Source organism: Hypanus sabinus, chromosome 2 (genome assembly GCF_030144855.1).
Source record: "Hypanus sabinus isolate sHypSab1 chromosome 2, sHypSab1.hap1, whole genome shotgun sequence".
Lineage (NCBI taxonomy): Eukaryota > Metazoa > Chordata > Chondrichthyes > Myliobatiformes > Dasyatidae > Hypanus > Hypanus sabinus.
Window position 1 is genome coordinate 134092014 of NC_082707.1, and position 17861 is coordinate 134109874.

The window sequence follows — 17861 nt, forward strand, 5'->3', positions numbered from 1 at the left end:
GCAGAACTGTACTTCAACAGCAGCTTAAGAACAATGGAACGACCAACAGGATTTCGATCAACTGCTGCACCAAATAGTGAAAGGTTACTGGTAAAGTACTGATCTTTCTGTGAGTCATTGGATTGTCTGACTTTTGAATAACTAGCAGAGACAGCAGATCACCAACCACTTCTTTTGTTGGTGGCAAGTCATCATTGAAGCAGACCATGGAAACTCCCTATGCTCAGAGGTCAACTTTTCATGACTTTTATATGGAAATCTGTATGAAAACAAACAAGTTTATTGACAGACCCCCCCAAAAGACTTGAGTTATAATTATTATTATTATAAATTTGTTATAATTTCATATTATTAAGTCACTAATTAAATAGTGAGTAGATGGGCATTTGTATATTAAGGGTACACATACAGTATTTGTTTAGCGTAACAAAAAGTTGATACAGTTTTTAAATAAAAGGGGAGGAGTGTACCATATAGCCTACTCCTACTGTATAAAATGGGACTATTTTATGTTGTAGTAACACATTATTGAGTATGCACTATTGGGCACGTATTAATCTGTATATATGTGTTTAGTTTGGGTTTTGTAAGTAAAGAACCCTGTTAACATAGCTCCAGTCTCCAGCGTTTTTATTAATTATATTGTTATGTAAACAGCCACATACACAACAATTTGGGGGAAAAAATACTTTTTTCACACAACAGACATATAGCCTGCTGTTGGTTGCTTGGCGCTGGTATAAATCCATATATCAGATACTCCATACTACACCGTTTACACTTCCTTTCTGCTTGCTCTGCTTCTGCCATTTTCATCTTAGAATAACAACCACCGTAAATCGCCTATTGTTTAAGTCCAACTTCAAGTGCTGCGATCTATAATGGAGAAAGTTATGACATCATAGCTCAGACAAAAGCTGACTCTCTGCCTGCAGGTACACAATGTAGGGCAGTGACACCTCGGTTGGGCCGTGGGCTAGAGAAATGTGGTCAAGACCATTTGAAAGGGCATGTTCTGAATTTTACCCCATTGAAGAGCATACTCTAACTTGTAGGAATTGCATCACTGTGTGATTAGAGTATGGGAATCGTACTACCCAACACAATACTACAGTAGTGAATAGCAATAATGCTCAGAAATGGCAACTTCATTGGTCCAGAATTCTTATGATATGTTAAATATTCAAATTTCATATTGCTTTTCAACAACTGTAACTTGCTTCAAGCAAAATCTAAAAAATTGTTGGATTAGTAAGAGATGGGGTGATTACGTGATAATTGTAATCAATTATGGGGCACTGAGGATCAAATGCTTATAATAAGTAATTAATTTCTTAAATTAATCCTGAAATCTTTCAGCTGTCCCCCTTGTTACCAAGCAACCTTTTAGAAACTCTCACAACCTTAGGGGGTGATAACTCCCACTTTGGGAACCTCTAACTTAATGTCTGTCAGAAGGTACACTACAATGATTGGTGTGTTTTCCCAATCAGAGCCAGAATATGTAATCCCAACACATTTCAAATGTTACCATATTCAAGGTCAATAAAAAAGTATCAAAAGACTTACATTTAGCTGGGGTTTTCATTATCCTTGGACATCTCAAAGTGGTCTGCTGCCAATGGATACTCCAAATGTCCTGCCTTAGAAAGTTCCTTGGAATCAAAGCTTCTAGTTCTATTTGTGGTGACTAATCCTGCAGATTCTTCATTGGAAAGGCAAGAAGTGGCTGGTAGATGAGTAATTTTTGAAGTATTATGCTCTTTCCTCTGCTAATGCAGAGCTTTGTGTGTTCCCAGAGTATGACCTTGATCCCTAGTGCTCCCTTCTCCATTTCGAGTGGTCACGAAGTTGTCAGATGTCAGTGGGCGAAATACATTTCTTCATGGAAGCTCAAAACAGTCCTAGAATCAATTTCTGTTGGCTTGGTAATTTCTCCCCAAGGCAGAACTTAGAAAATTTCTGAGAGTCTGTTCTGGGAGTCTGGTGTTGGTTCTTTAAGTGTGACTTACCCCACTCAGCCAACAAAGTAATTAATGTCATATTACTTAGAAGTTAGCCTCGAAGAGGACACTGATGTTGCTTAGTTTATTCTTCCAAGGAACTTGGAGAATTCTAACAGAAATATTGATGGAAAGTTTCCGGTGCCTTTAACTTCTTTCTGCATGTAGTTCAGATCTCAATAAGCATTTAGGACAGGGATCACTGCTTTCTGCTGGATCATGAGTTTTATGCCAGGTCTTGATCTTCAAATATCCTTTTCCTCAGTTGACCAAAGTCTGCGCTGATATATCGGAGGCAGCGGTTACTTTCATCACTGCCATTTGCTTTTGGTGAAAAGGTGCTCCAAAGATATGGGAAATGGTCTACATTATCCAGGGTCTATCTTGACAGTAAAATGATGAAAAATGGGTAGATTGATCGAGGGTCTCTGTCGCATTATGAACATGTCAGTGAATGAGTCAACTGCCTCTGAGCAGGAGCAAATGCAAGTGCCTTCTTGGAATTGCAACTTAAGTTTGGGTGACCTTGGTTCCTTGAAGCTTTCCATGAATTCTGATGATTAGTTCCACTCCCACAGGAAATTTACTGGAGGTTAGGTCAACATCCTTGCCAAATCTCAATGTCCATAGAAAAATCTGTCTCCATCTGATGTTTGCTCCGTGACAACATGGAAACAGTGAAACTAAATGATACAATGAGCACACAACAGAATCGACTGCTGTGAAGATTGGTATCAAAGATACTGTTATTGCTCCAACTTCAAATGTAGTCAACGTGAGATAGGCAGTGTGATGGCCAACCTTTCACAGAAACTCCCATGGTCAGTAGTTTAAAAAGTGAACAAATCGGAATTTTTGTGAAGTGCAAAGAGGGGTTAGATATTCATAAGGACACTGGGGATAATGGCATTGCTATTGAAACAGAGTCATGAATTCTTTTAACCAGCACCTGAGATACCAGACAGGGCCTTAGTTTAACATATAGAATGCTTAACACTTAGAAGAATGTGTGTGATCTCTCTGAAACCTACCGAATGTTGAGAGGACTAGATAAAGTGTTTGTGGAGAGGATGTTTCCTCTGGTGGGGATATCCAGAACTAGAGGGCACAGCCTCAAAATTGAAGGGTGACTTTTCAGGACAGAAGTAAGGAGGATTTTTTTTCAGCCGAAGAGCGGTGAATCTGTGGAATGCTCTGCCACAGACTGCTGTTGAGGCCAAGACCGTGGGTATATTTAATGAGGAAGCTGATACGATTCCTGATTGGTCAGGGCATCAGAGGATATTGTGAGAGGGCAGGGGTATAGAGTTGAATGGGATCTGGGATCAGCCATGATGGAATGGCGAAGCGGACTTGACGAGCTGAACGGCCTAATTCTGCTCTTATGTCTTATCTTATCTGAAAGCCATCACCTCAGCAGCAACCCCGAGTATGAATATTAGGGATCAGTTCAACTCTTGAACCCACAGCCTTCAAGGCAATAGTACATCTTAAAAATGAGAAGAAACACCACTAAAAATTTAACACTGAAGTATGTTCAGTTCAACAGACTGCTTATGGGCAAGAATTCAAGATTTGTACACAGGCAACTGTGAGCTGTTAACAGCTTCCTGATCTGACTTAATGCACTGAATAATCATGATAAAAGACAACGGGTGATAATGTCTAATAACAATTGTGCCCATGAAAAGCAGGGAGGAACACTAATTCCTGGAATCCATACTTCTTTTATTGTACATGTAATAATTCTGACACACCCCAACTGATTGGACTAAGTAACGTGAAGGAAAGGTTGACTACAATAAGGTGAACTATTAAAAGCAGAAGCAGACAGATTTTGGAACATAAAATATTTAATTAAGCAAAAAAGGTTCTTAACAATCCAAATTGCTGGCTTGCTTTCAAAGTCAAATCCTGTATTTCAAAAACCCAAGTCGACAAAACTAAACACAAATTCTGAACGCTTTTCCAAAAGGTGCATTTTTTTCCCTCTGCTCAGTAGAAATCATGCTGCTGCTCAGAAGGGAAATTATTGGAAGATTGGAACAACAATTAGACTACAGAAAGATTTTTAAAATAATTCTTACAGGGGGAAATCGCCTCCTGAAATTATATCTTGGTTTTCAAAGAGCATATTACAAAAATTAAACTACTTTTGTCAGTCGAAGGTCACCTATAATTTTTAATGCAGTTAGCTTGTGTATTTGCTGGAAGCGGTATGTGAAATCAAATAGTTGTTGTCCATCGACTTGAACCCGGAACTGCTGGTGCTCACACAGGATTTCCATCTGAAATCAGATTTTAAAATAGTCTCACTATATTGAAAAATCATAGAACGAGACATCACAATAGGCCATAGACTCACACAAATGGAAAAGGCCCCCCCGAAACAGTGAATCTATGTCAATCATTCAGCAGCGTAATATACGAATCCCATACCAACCCCATTTTATTCAATTCAGATTTCCATCAGCTCCCCTCAGACGCTACCACACACCTAAACAATGGGGTCAATTTACAGTGACCATGAACCTATTAAGCCACATGCCCTTAGGGTGTAGAAAGAACTGGAGCACACACACAGTCTCAGGGAGAACCTGCGAACTCCACACAGACGGCTCTGGAAGTTCTTGTTGAACTTGGGCTGAGGGTGCTGTGAAGCTGCAGCTCTACTAACTGTACTACCTTCGACTATGGTGCCTGTGCCATCTTGTTAGTACCAGGTGAATATTAACCAGCCCTTTCCCCTTTGACTTCAAGTATTTCCTTGCAAATATGTAGACAATTCTTTTTTTCAAGCAAGTTACTATAGCAGTACTCTACTAAGCACTGCCCAGCAGAATGCTGATTTGATCTTGCAGTCCAAACATTCACAAGTTTGTACCCACTAGACTTTATATAAAAAAAATCTAGGGCAGCCACAACTCAGCTGGCATCTTGGAACAAGCTGCTGCTCTCAGCAGCGATGCAGAGCAGAGAGGCTATCTGTCAGGGTAGTTATTGGGCAGGCTGGGCTGAGTGGCTACTTCCTGGGTTTAAAGACTCCTGGTCTCTGTCATCACCTTCAGCTGGATGTGATAGAAGTCATCGCCTTGCTATTTGACTACACAGCATTTCTCAAGCTCAGATAAAGCTTTCTCAAGAGATGCCCAAGTGACAAATTCACTGGAGGCTCTGCGCTGGGGGAAGCTTGAAGCTGAACAGAGAGGGGTTGACAGCAGCTTCCTTCACTTCAAATGGGATCCGAGTGGACTGTCATGAAGCAGACCTGCCAGTCCTCAGCATTGGCCTAACACACTCCGTACAATGAGCAACCACAATGTTCACCCCAGCCCTCTCCAAACTGAGCTATGGGTGATTTATTGGTGCTAGAGTGTGATTTCCAGTGCAATGCTGTCAGTAGCACACCCCTCCCTCTTGATACAAGGCTCTTGTTATCTTTCACCATTGGCCCTCTCATTCCTAGCAATGTACTCTGAGGACTAAATGAGTTACAAATTTAAAGAAATGACTTTTGCCACCTTTCAGGGAGTTCAGCAATCGCATGCCTTCTGAAAATATTGTTCTATCACACTTCCGGTTTTTCTATCATCTTAATTTTTTATCTTTTGGACATCAACACAGCTGTCTCTTGCAGCTTCTCCTCATTCACTTAATGAAAGTCACACAAGATACTGAAAGTTTCTACATCTCCCATTAATCTTCTCTCCTTTAAAGCAGAACAATCCGTTTCTTTACAGTATATAAACAAAATCTCATCCTTTTTACCAGACCTCTTTTCCACTTGCCAATGCTTTGTTGTCTTTTCGTCATATTTGTGGCCCAGAACTGGATTAAGTAATCCACCTGAGGCCTAACTATTTAACTAAATCTTTAATATAACTTCCTCATTTTAGCATCTGTAAAACTGTGGCTCTGAAGTGTTTCTTTTGGTGGAACTTGTCCAGCCAACTTTAAAGCTTCGTGCATTTAAACCCAGTATCACCGTGCCTCTGTCCCACTCAAAATTGCACCATTTTGTCTATATCCTTTTCCCTCTTTCAAACTGCATCACCCATGAAGTCAGGATTGCAGCTCTGGAACTGAGCACAACTGAATAAATTCTGGGTTCAATGAACAATATCAAAGCAAAACTGTCTGTGTTTTACACAAGATATCTGGCACAAAATAAAGCATTCTATCCTTTTCGTCAAAGCATTGGAACCTTAAGTTGCAGTTTTTAACTGAACAATCACTTGAGAGTGTGTTTATCCATTCACCTAGGTCTGGCTGAGCCTGAATTCCTGCCTGGATGCAGGTGGAAAAGCAGTGAATAGAGGATTTCTGTTGTTTCAGTGAATAACGAAATGCTCCAAGGTTAATTTTGTCCTACATCTTTGTGAAGGTAACATACACCACCAGAAAATAAATTGGACACAGTGAATTTCTGAGGGCCTGTATCAGAATCATTGGAACCATCTGTGAAACTAGTCAGTCTTAAACTTTCAGGACTGGGTTTCTTTCAGACTAACTAGATTTCCAGTAACAGGTATATGGAGGAATTTAAGGTGGAGGGTTATATGGGAGGCAGGGTTTAAGGGTCGGCACAACATTGTGGGCCGAAGGGCCTGTACTGTGCTGTACTATTCTATGTTCTAGTTAGTATGGATCATCATAAAGAAAGCAAGTATATCAGAATCAGATTTATTATCATTGGCATGTGACATGAAATTTGTTAACTTAGCAGCAGCAGTTCAATGCAATACATAATCTAACAAAGAGATAGAAAAAAAAGATAAAATAAAACATAATAAGCAAACAAGTCAATTACATATATTGGACAGATTTTTAAAAAATGTACAAAAACAGAAATACTGTATATTAAAAAAGTGAGGTAGTGTCCAAAGTTTCAGTGTCGGTTTAGGAATCTGATGGCAGAGGGGAAGAATCGCTCCTGAATCGCTGAGTGTGTGTCTTCAGGCTTCTGTACCTCCTACCTGATGGTAACAGTGAGAAAAGGGGTTGCCCTGGGTGCTGGAGGTCCTTAATAATGGATGCTACCTTTCTGAGACCTTTATGATCTATCACCATATCATCCATTATCCACATCCACTATTAGTTGAATTTTACATTTTTCCATATGGTTTGTTTCTAATTGACATAAGTGTATCAATAAATACTTGCAAAGTCCACCCTCATCTATCCTGCACATTAAACATGCGGTTCACAGAAACACAGAGTATGAAAAGATACTGATCTGCCCACTGTGTTCATGTTGGCTTGCTAAGTAAATAACAAGTCTCACTTTCCTCATCTTACACCACATACAGAAAACTTGCAGCTCCATTGGTCTGGTTTAGATTCAATCCAAGATGCAGTGTCTTAAGGCCCGTTTAATTTATACCAATAAGCAATTCCTAGTTGGAACAGTCAGAGGATTAACACTCAAATGTGATAATATGTTTTAGTCCTTTGTTACACTGAGTGCTCTGATAATATTTTGTTCCTACTGTTTTGCCCTGAATGACATGTTACCCCAGCAAAATGAACGATGGATTTTGAATCCTGAACGTGCCTCAGACATTCACTGCATAGATTAACTCTGAAAGGATTCTAAAGCACAGAAGTGAAAGATTTTGAACTAAACAGCCGCAGATGGTGAAAATCTGAAACAAAACAGAAGATCCTGGAAATTCTCAGGACATGAGGCACGATATGCAAAGAGACTAACCCGATTGAAATTTCAGGCTGATGATTTTTCACAGGAATCTGACTTAAAAATCCACTTTTTCTTTTTGCATAGATGTTACCTGACCAGGAAAGCACTTGCAGCACATTTTGTTTCAATAGCATATCCACACTGTCCTTGACATAGTTCATTGGGATACCATTTGAAGATAGAGCAACGTAAGTGTACTTCTTCCACAAGGTAACTGACACTCACCTTGAAGTGCTGCATAGCTGTGAAAGGGAAATAAGGTATATTTTTCTCTTCTTTTCCCCATTTGCCTGAAACTTTGGCATTTCGTACAACTGAGCGATCCCGGAAGCTGACTGTCACTTCAAGGCCGACGTCTGTCTCTGTTTCCAAAGGGTTGCTGATGAGACTTATTACAAAGCTGTAGATAATCACATGTGCAAACATCACATGAGTGATCACAAAAAATAAGAGCTTTCACTTCCTTTCGCTTTCCTTTTCTGTTCTCCAGTATCCACCTTTTAAATCGTAACCGATACCAGATTACTAACCCACAAACAACAACTTTTCTTAGGTATCTCAGTCAAGCAAACACTGGGCACAGATCAAGGCAGGAACATGTATGCTCAAGTACTCCACAATAATATGAGGTTAAGCCAAATAGAGCATGTTTCAAGATGAAGCCACACTCAGGTTGGAGGAACACCACTTTATATTCCGTCTGGGTAGCCTCCAACCTGATAGCATGAACATTGACTTCTCTAACTTCCATTAATGCCCCTCCTCCCTTTCTTACCCCATCCCTTATTTATGTATTTATTATCCCCCTCCCTTTTTCTCTCTCTCTCTGCCCCTCTCACAATCACTCCTGGCCTCGCCTCCATCTCCCTCTGGTGCTCCCCTCCCCCTTTCTTTCTCCCTAGGCCTCCTGTCCCATGATCCTTTCCCTTCTCCAGCTCTGTATCCCTTTTGCTAATCAACTTTCCAGCTCTTGGCTTCATCCCTCCCCCTCCGGTCTTCTCCTATCATTTCAGATTTCCCCCTCCCACTCCCACTTTCAAATCTCTTAGTATCTTTTCTTTCAGTTAGTCCTCACGAAGGGTCTCCGGCAGAAACTTAGACTATACTTCTCACTACAGATGCTGCCTGGCCTGCTGCGTTCCACCAGCATTTTGTGTGTGTTGCCTGATGTTCCTTTGATGAATCATTTGGCCTACTGTGTCCTTGTATAAACTTTGATCAAGTCAGTCACGTTACTGCAGTACGCTCAATCTGCCACAACCCTCTCCATTAGACCTCATACTTGATTAATGTAAAATAAATTACATCTCTTTCAATTATGGGCAATTCTTCAGCTAGAATGATCTGGAGTGCCCTCTCCTCTACAGATAAGGATGTCATTTAGCCTATAGGGAACATAGTTGACCATCCTTTGGGTGTCCATACAAGCAGGCTAGCCTATGTAGGCTGCTGACAACCCAAGCAAAAAAACAATGCTAAAAGTGCTTTAAAAAACAAATTGCTAAATAAAAAATACAGTTGCCAGAAATTTGAAGTAAAAAAAAGTGCTGTAAGATTATTAATCTGAAATATCAACTCTGTTTCTGAAACCAAAATTTTACTTTCACCGGTTCCTGCTTTTATTTTAGGTGGTACTTGGTATCAGATGACAGTAAAGAGGCCTAGGCTGACAAAATTCTCACAGAGCTACCCAGTTGGTAAACTGAATTCTCTCCAGACTTCCTCCATATAGCAGCTTTTTTTCCTACTCCCTCTTCAAACACATTAATTCCATTTGGAAATGTATGGCTGAATGATACCCTTGACTTGTCAAACATAAGCAGTGCTGTCAAGCAAAATGGTAAATTGGATTATTATTGTCAGATGCACTGAGGTACAGTGGGAAAACATTGTTTTCTATAAAATTCACATAAATAACTTCATCTATAACTTCCTGAGGAAGGGTCTCAGCCGAAATGTCAACTGTTTGTTCTTTTCCATAGATGCTGCCTGACCTGCTGAGTGTTTTTTAACAAAATATACTTTATTCAAAAATAAAATGATGTACAATAAACCATTCAATGACTCCCAGTCCTTTACAAATGTTTCCATTACAGTCTTTACATTCCTACACTTTTGCCACCCACGTGACACTGTTGTTTCAAATTTACATACAGTTGTTGAGGGGTATACACCCCGCACCTCCACTCCTCACTTCCCGCAGGGAAAGAACCCTAGACTGTGGTCCTTCCCCACTGGACCCTTGCGGTGGCTGCACCGAGTTTGAGTGCGTCTCTCAGCAGGTACTCCTGCAGCCAAGAATGTGCCAGTCGGCAGCATTCCCTCACGGACATCTCCGTGTGCTGGTAGACCATCAAGTTTCGGGCCAACCAAAGAGCGTCTTTCACCGAGTTGATGATCTGCCAGCAGCACCGGATGTTGGTCCCCATGTGCATCCCCAGGAACAGCCTGTAGATCAGAGAGTCCTCTGTCACGCAGCTGCTGGGGATGAACCTCGACACTGTCCCTTCCATCCTCCTCCACACCTCGGCGAACCCACGGTGTGCAAAGAGGTGGGTCACCGACTCCTCCTCACTGCAGTCCTCCCGTGGGCAGAGGGGTGTGGAGATGACGTTCTGGGTGTACAGGAGGGATCGGACTGGGAGGGCCCCTCTCACCGCCAGCCAGGCGAGGTCTTGGTGCCTGTTGGTGAGGTCTGGTGATGAGGCATTTTGCCAGATGAACTGGACAGTCTGCTCAGGGAACCGCCCCACTGTGTCCATCACGTCCTTCTCCTGCAGTGCCTGCAGGACCTTACGTGCTGACCACTGCCTGATGGCCCTGCGGTCAAAGGCGTTGACCTGAAAGAACTTCTCTACGAGGGACAGGTGTGGCGGCAGTGACCAGCAGACGGGGGTGTTGCACAGTAAAGGGGCCAGACCCATCCTTCGTAGCCAGGGCAACAGGTAGAACCTGGGCACATAGTGGTACTTGGTGCCCACGTACCTGGGATCCACACACAACCTGATGCAGCCACACACGAAGCTGGCCATCAGGGTGAGGGTGATACTGGGAACGTTTTTGCCCCCGTTGTCCAGGGACTTGTGCATGGTGGTCCGTCTGACCCGCTCCTTATTGGATCTCCAGACGAATCTGAAGACGGCTCGGGTGATTTCCGAGCTGAAGGAGTGGGGGACTGGCCACACCTGTGCCAAGTACAGCAGCCCTGAGAGCACCTCACACCTGATGACCAGGTTCTTGCCTGCTATCAATAGGGAGCGCCCTCTCCACAGTCCCAGTTTCTTTTCGACCTTGGCAGTCCACTCCTGCCAGTTCCTGTTGCACACCTCGGCCCCTCTGAACCAGATCCCCAACACCTTCACGCAATCAGACCTGATGGTGAAGGGGACGCTGGATCAGTCAGGCCAGTTGCCAAAGAGCAGGGCTTCGCTCTTCATGCGGTTGACCCTGGCCCCCAACACATCCCTCCGGGGCCAAGGTGTGAAAATAACACAGAACAGTGCGCATGCCGCAGGTTCAAGATCGCAAGCAAACATCCAGTCACTCAAAAAGAGTATGGCCCAAATCCGAGTGACATGTCGCACAAGTTGAAGGTGCAGTTCCCAGCAGACCGCAGACGAACGCACACACGCAATCCAGCACATCATTCCATGGACTGAAAGCTGGAGGGCAGCACCGCTTCATTTCTGGCATCTCCTCTCCTGGACTGCCACAGTAGGCAAGCCCATGGCTTGAGGCCTAGTCTTTGCTAAACAAAGACCATGCAGCTGTCCCGCTAGCCGTCACACCAATAAACACGAGGGAAAAAGACCCGTGGCATCTTACATCATCAATATCCATTAGTGTCGTGCGATTGCAAGGGAAATGTCCACGACAATCTCCCACCATTACACTACACATAGCCTTCGCGTACCAACTCCAATGCCTTCCATGCTTTCCTGCAGCAGACAGCAACATGGTCTACACCAAGTCCAGTTTCTCCTCCAACTAGCACCACATTGACTTGCAGTATGCAAAATTCTTAAAATCCAGCACTATCTTACAATCATTAAAAAGACATTTACAAAAGACAAAAACACCTTTGGTTGTTGCCGGAGAAGACACTGCATATGGTGTGCACCATCTTACTGGAAGCTGATGAATCATTGCTCATCCATGCTGAACAACACATAAAGGAAGAATAGAGAGAATAATGACATAAGCAAGACGAACGAGTATAGATAGCCTTCATAACGAAGAGCCGAGAAGACAAATAAGATCTTTGGTAAACATTTGGAGCCAGAGATCTAATTTCTGGTGATAGGCATTAAAGTTCCCCCATTCAAATATGCTCTATGCCTTTGGGTCCATCAGTTCTTCAGAATGAAGAGCATAGAAAATATTTGGATGGGGAACTTTAATGACCGTCCTCAGGATTGGCTTGGAAGCACGACCAACAGGCCATCCTTGAATATCAGCCCAAGAACATCAATCCATGGGCAGCTGAAACCTGGATATGTATGAAGCTTTATGAACCAACGACAGCAATAGAAATATATACACCGAGAATCCGTAAACACATGGCCTGGCTATCACCATCGGTGCACAGGTTCAACAGTGTGTGCAGTGGAGCACGTGAATGTGCCTACAGAAATAAGGCAAGTTACACCCTGGAGTCATCGTGTCATGTAGCAGAGAAACAGACTCCTTGGCCTATATTGTTCATGCCGACCAAAACTCCCGTCTACTTACCCCATTTGCCCATGTTTGGCCCACATCCTTCTAAACCTTCCATCAACCACTTCCTCTGGCAGCCCATCCTATATACAGAACACCCACTTGTAAATGTGTGCTAAATGGTGAAAGCAACATACAATAGGGAGTAGAGTGATCCCCCAGTTAATGGATCAAAGGAAAATCTGCCATCCTGCCTAATGTGAATGGTGGTAGACAATTAAAGAGCCTCACCATCAACAATGGCCAGTCTGAGAGTTCTGAAGGCAAGGGTGAAGTATTTCAGAAATCTTTATCTAAAAGTGACAAACAGATGATCTATCACAGGCTCCTTCTGCGTCCTCCACCACCACACAAGTCAGTCTTCAGTGGATTTGATTCACTTAGCCTGAAGTGTCTGAAAGCATCGGATGCAACCATGCTCTTCTTCAAATTATGCTTTCGGATGGAAGTTTAAGCTTTCCTCAGATACTTCAGAAGTAGAATTTAAACCTCTGCAAACCACTCGAAATGATGAACTGAACGGTTCATAACATTCAGAAACCCTGTGATTACTGCAGCTGGGCTGCACAAAGGATGTTGCTTTAGATAAAAGAAATGAGAAAATTACTAGGTCACTTTTAATGCAAAACATGTAGAAGTGGGAGTTGAGTGAAAACGAGGCTTTGGAGTGATGTGTGGGGGATCTGTCAGGGGTGTTGCCATTACAACAAAGTAGCACTCTAAGTGGAAAGGCCGTCACATGTTGGAATAATTAGTTACACACTGTTATAAAATAATTCCACTCTTGCATTAGTCTTTTTTTAAAAAATGAGGACTTCTAGTTTTTCTCCCCCAGAAGTTGAAGGATTTTGTCATAGGGTCAACAAATTACTAATATCTCAACATCTCGACTTTAAACATCACAATACTGCCTGAGGCAGATTCCCTCTTGACACCATTAAATTCTTCATCCTGTCCTGTTTCAAAATGGAATTTATGGGTGAATGACTGGTTCCTGTAGCAAAACCATAACTACTTCAGGATTCCTGGGAAAGTTTTGTAACACTTGGAATTTGCCAGAGTAACTGATTTCAGCCAGCTTTTAGCAAATGTTTGTTCTTTCCCCCTTGAAGCATTTTTAAGATTTGTTGCTTTTGCCTCTGAAAATTTATATCCTTAAATTTAAAAAAGGAAAGAACTTCCTGCAGTGTACAAATTCACAATAGGGACCAATCTGCCTTCAGTGTACAATGAACTACCCTAGAACCTGGACTAAACTTCTAAAACTCATTTCACTTTCTCAATGGGAACTTCTTCAGTGATATATCCAGTGACTTGAGAATTAAACAGGGGAATCTTATTTAACCAGGTTGTTTTAATGTTATAATAAATATCGAAGTAAATATTTAAAAAACTGAAAGCTCCCACTCCTGAAAGGTACTCCTGCTGGAAGAACCACATATTGGGTGTCACCTAACAAACGAATCTTACTCTTTTAAGCTGGTCATTTTTGACAGGTTAATGTTTAAACAATGGATACCTAAGCAAATTACCAGAAGGCAAATTTGGAACTATACCAGAGCAAAGATTATCATCAGAACATTTAGTTCCTCAAGTCTTGTTCAGTTACCCACTTTGACAATAAGTGATCTATGATTCAAATTCATCTAACTGCCTTCAACCTTTGGTTAAGAAAAATCTCTCAATCCTAACTTTAAGAAAAACAGCTGACTTGTAACCCTCTGTGAGTAGATATGAGGAGCGGAGTACTTAGGTAGATGAGGACAATTAAAAATTGTGAGGGGTGGAGGGAGCAAAGAGAAATGTGGAAAACTAATTATGAAAGAAATGCTTTGGCTTAATTTCTCAGCTGGCATTTTTCCAGTTGGCAAAGCTTCTTCACTCTAAAACGTTATGAGGTTATGTTCAGATGCTGGAACAACATAGAAAGCAAAACTGACTGCTTCTTCTGCTTTTCAACAATTTGGAATTGCATATGCTTGTTGATGTCATATTAACTTACCTTATTAATGTTGTGCAGCCTTCTAGGAATCAAGACAAAATGGAAGATCAATAACATGAGTGGTTATGATCAATCTTGTACTAAATTGATACCTGGTCACTTACATTAAATGTGCAGTAAATTGGCTTTTCCCTTGGAAACAGAGATCCATTGATTCAAAGGAGCTAAATTAGAAGCCAAGTACTTCAGCACATACTATCACATCATGAGTTTAAAAAGGCATTGTGCTGATTTTGAGTGCAGTCGTTTCAACTATAAAAGTAATTCATTCCTAGAACATGCTTAGTTATAGTCTGCATTAATTGGAAGTTTGCAAGACCTTTTAAAATAGTATGCTTGATTGTTCGTGGCGAGGAGGTCTGTAGGATAAATATAATTTTGGCTAAAGATGACTCACCAGTACATAAATAGTTACTGATCAAGCCTTGGGAAATGTTGCACTTTCCCAAGGGCATGAGAATGTAATGACGATTTACACAATATGTTTACTAAAGAATAGGGAATGCTAATTCTTCCCGTGCCAAAAATGTGAACTCTAATTTGTTATTTTTTTTCTCCACCTCTTGTCCGTTTTCATAGTTCTAAAGGGATAATAAAATTAGTTGGTAAGACATTTTATTTCCTTACAGCTTGTACTCCTCTTTTCCCACCTTCTTATTCTGCATCATCCCCCTTCCTTTCCAGTCCTGATGGAGGGTCTTGGCCCAAAACATCAACTGTTTATTCATTACCACAGTTACTGCCTGACCTGCTGAGTTCCTCCAGTAGGTTGGGCAGCATTGTGTTGCTCTATATTTCCAAACACTTCAATTAATTTTTTAATCAAATATTAGAAATATTGTTAAAAACTGGAAATATCAAGTTCGGCTAATCTGCTAAGAGCTCTTTTTCTGATTTGAAGTTGTCTGGTTACTTTCCAATTGCTTTCATATCACTTACTTTCTCTTGCAGCACATATTAATATTTAAAATGGTTCTCTCATGTAGTTTAGTGAATAGCATGTCAGTTTGTTTTGGTTAAGTTGTTAAGATAAGCCAGTTTGGCTTCTGATCTGGCAGTACTAATAAGTTTCCAAACAAGTATGAAGGGGGACTGGACAGAGTCCTCAGCACCAGTTCTTCTTCCTTTCATCTTCACCAGACGACCTGTTTATCCACCCCAAACATGACAAGCTAAAAATAGCACAAAATTTAGTGGCCCACTAATCTTTGGTGTTGTCACAATTTCTGAATGATGTTTACATTTCATTCTTTCCAATGTGTTGCATTCCAAGAAATTCTGGGATTTAAAAGCTTAACTTTTGTCCCTCTGCAAAATCAGAGGCAAATTCTGCTAAAGTGCTGAAATAAGGTGTGCATCAAAATGGGTATCTGGTAAGAGTGAAATATTGTTTCTCATGGCCTCTGATGGAAATATAATTCATTTCTATATTATGCTTCCATATATCTGTGTTAATCTGCAGTTAGTGAGATGTTACATTGCTGTTTTAAAATACTGAACTCACAATTGATGATGAGTGATCTGAGGAGACTTGGATGTACTTCAAAGCTCATTATCCAGAAAACATGTATCTCTGGCTTTTGCAGCATACTGTTGAACTCCATTTGAAGTGCACAATATACAACTGTAATAACCTTTGAAGCCAAACATCAAATCTATTGAGTTCAAGTGATTATTTTCACAAGGCAACGGCCAAAGCAGCGCAGACGTGTAATGTATTACCGATTCCATCAAGTGATGTAGTAACTTTCTACCTCACTTTAGTACTCAGTTTAGTAAAGAAAAACGTTTTGACAAGTGGAATGAATTTATTGGGAATGAGATGCAGGACAGGATTATGAAGAATCACGCCCGAATCTAAAGAAAAGCACCAAAGTGTTCGCTATACCTGTTGGGTTTTGAATGAACTATCCCCATAATGGTCATTCTCATCGATGGCTTCAGCCCGCTTTTGATCTCACCGACAAAGGGCTTCACCTGTAAAATTAATATTGTTGGCGTCACTGCAGATTTGAAAGACATACTTTCTGTGTATTTGAATTAATTTGGGGCTCGATGCCATCTGTCATAGCGCTCGGCTGCAAAGTTTACACTATACTTTAATTAAAATATTGCCACGCATCTTAATAAAAGCTGCAACGTGTACAACGTACGGACATCCTTTACGCTGACTCATTGCATGGGCACTCCAATTACCTTAATTACATTCGATTATAAACTAAGTTTTCGACCAGCAACAATGAACAAAACGTCTCACAATTGATCGGACACGTGCTAAGCTTGGAAAGAGTTAAGAAGTAGCGAAATTATACTGCGCTAGAAACGTATTAGGAAGTAGATGGACGAGTCCAATGTACAACCCTGATCCCCGAATCTACTCGGGAAGCTCAAACACTTGCCGAATAATGTACCGAAATTACTTTCCACGCTTTAAGCAATTGGGTGCTCGAACTACCATGTTTTAAATTGCCAGGTAAAATCTGTGCATATTGAATATGGGGGCGCTATAGTCTTACCAAAATTAACCCTTTCGGGAAAAACCATCAAATTTAACATAAAAATAACTTTCGACAGAAGACTTACAGGTGTTGAACTGTCATTATCCGCCATTTTCGCCTCCTTTTGAGCGAATAGCTAGCCAGGATCAGATCAGTGAATACAGAAGCGGGAGTGGGGGTGCGTTATCTTCTTTCCAGCCCCGCCGCGCCTGCCTCCATCCTCTTTGACCACAAGCAATTCCAGCCGCGCAGCTTGCCATGACAACTCCAACAGGGTGGGTATTCCACGCATCCCCGCCCTCATTGTTTGGACTACCCTCCTTAAAGTCTGCAAAGCGACTTTTTAGCGCAGATAAAGTAATCTCGCAGGAGCACATGGCTGCAAAATGAACACTTCAATGATTCAAGCAGAAAACTCCCGCCAAAGCTGCTGGGTCAATTTCTCCATTTGATCGGTTCGTTGTATAAAAACAGTTAGCCTGCAAAGATGGTAAATTGTGACCTCAAATGTGATCACGACTCTTGACTAAACGAGTTCGTTTAGGAAACAATGTTGTGTAATTCTGAGTTAAGAAAATTCAAGACCAAGAATAACAGTATTAAAAAGTACACAGCACTGGTCACATAAAATACTTATCAGGGTCGAAACTAAAATAACTTCCGCTTCATGCAGTTTATTAAAACAGTAAAGAAACAACGTTTGGTTAAGCCTTCATTCGCTTTTATCCCAACAGTCATCCGTTCTAACTGTATTGCTGATACTGTGAACTGCATTACAGTATTTTTTTCTTCCTGTTATTTCTAGAACATCATTTTAAAACGGGAACACGTATTTTTTTCTTTTTTTACACATTTTTTGGGTCTTTGCTTTAGGTTGCTACTTTCCTATAAGTTCCTATTTTCAGCTCAAATCAAATGGAGTTGAAATGTGACAGATAATCATT

The 17861-nt window shown here is 41.2% G+C and overlaps 1 protein-coding gene across 1 annotated transcript; it reads right to left on the reverse strand.

Annotated features, from left to right (window-relative positions):
- Positions 1-3844: 3844 nt before the first annotated feature.
- Positions 3845-17206, reverse strand: si:ch211-10a23.2 (Galectin-related protein A-like). Its single transcript, XM_059955477.1, has 4 exons — positions 17003-17206; positions 16308-16396; positions 7927-8101; positions 3845-4291 (listed from the first exon to the last, which is right to left on the reverse strand). The coding sequence occupies exons 1-4, from the start codon at positions 17027-17029 to the stop codon at positions 4148-4150; spliced, it is 435 nt and encodes a 144-aa protein (XP_059811460.1). The 5' UTR covers positions 17030-17206; the 3' UTR covers positions 3845-4147.
- Between the last annotated feature and the right edge of the window lie 655 nt (positions 17207-17861).

Bases quoted from the DNA above. Each gene is read 5' to 3' on its own strand.
- si:ch211-10a23.2 (XM_059955477.1), bottom strand. From the start codon at position 17,029: ATGGCGGATAATGACAGTTCAACACCT. The intron at 16,397-17,002 runs GTAAGTCTTCTG...TTAATTTTACAG, and splicing joins ATAATGACAGTTCAACACCT to GTGAAGCCCTTTGTCGGTGA. The intron at 8,102-16,307 runs GTATAGCGAACA...GATTATCTACAG, and splicing joins GTTCATTCAAAACCCAACAG to CTTTGTAATAAGTCTCATCA.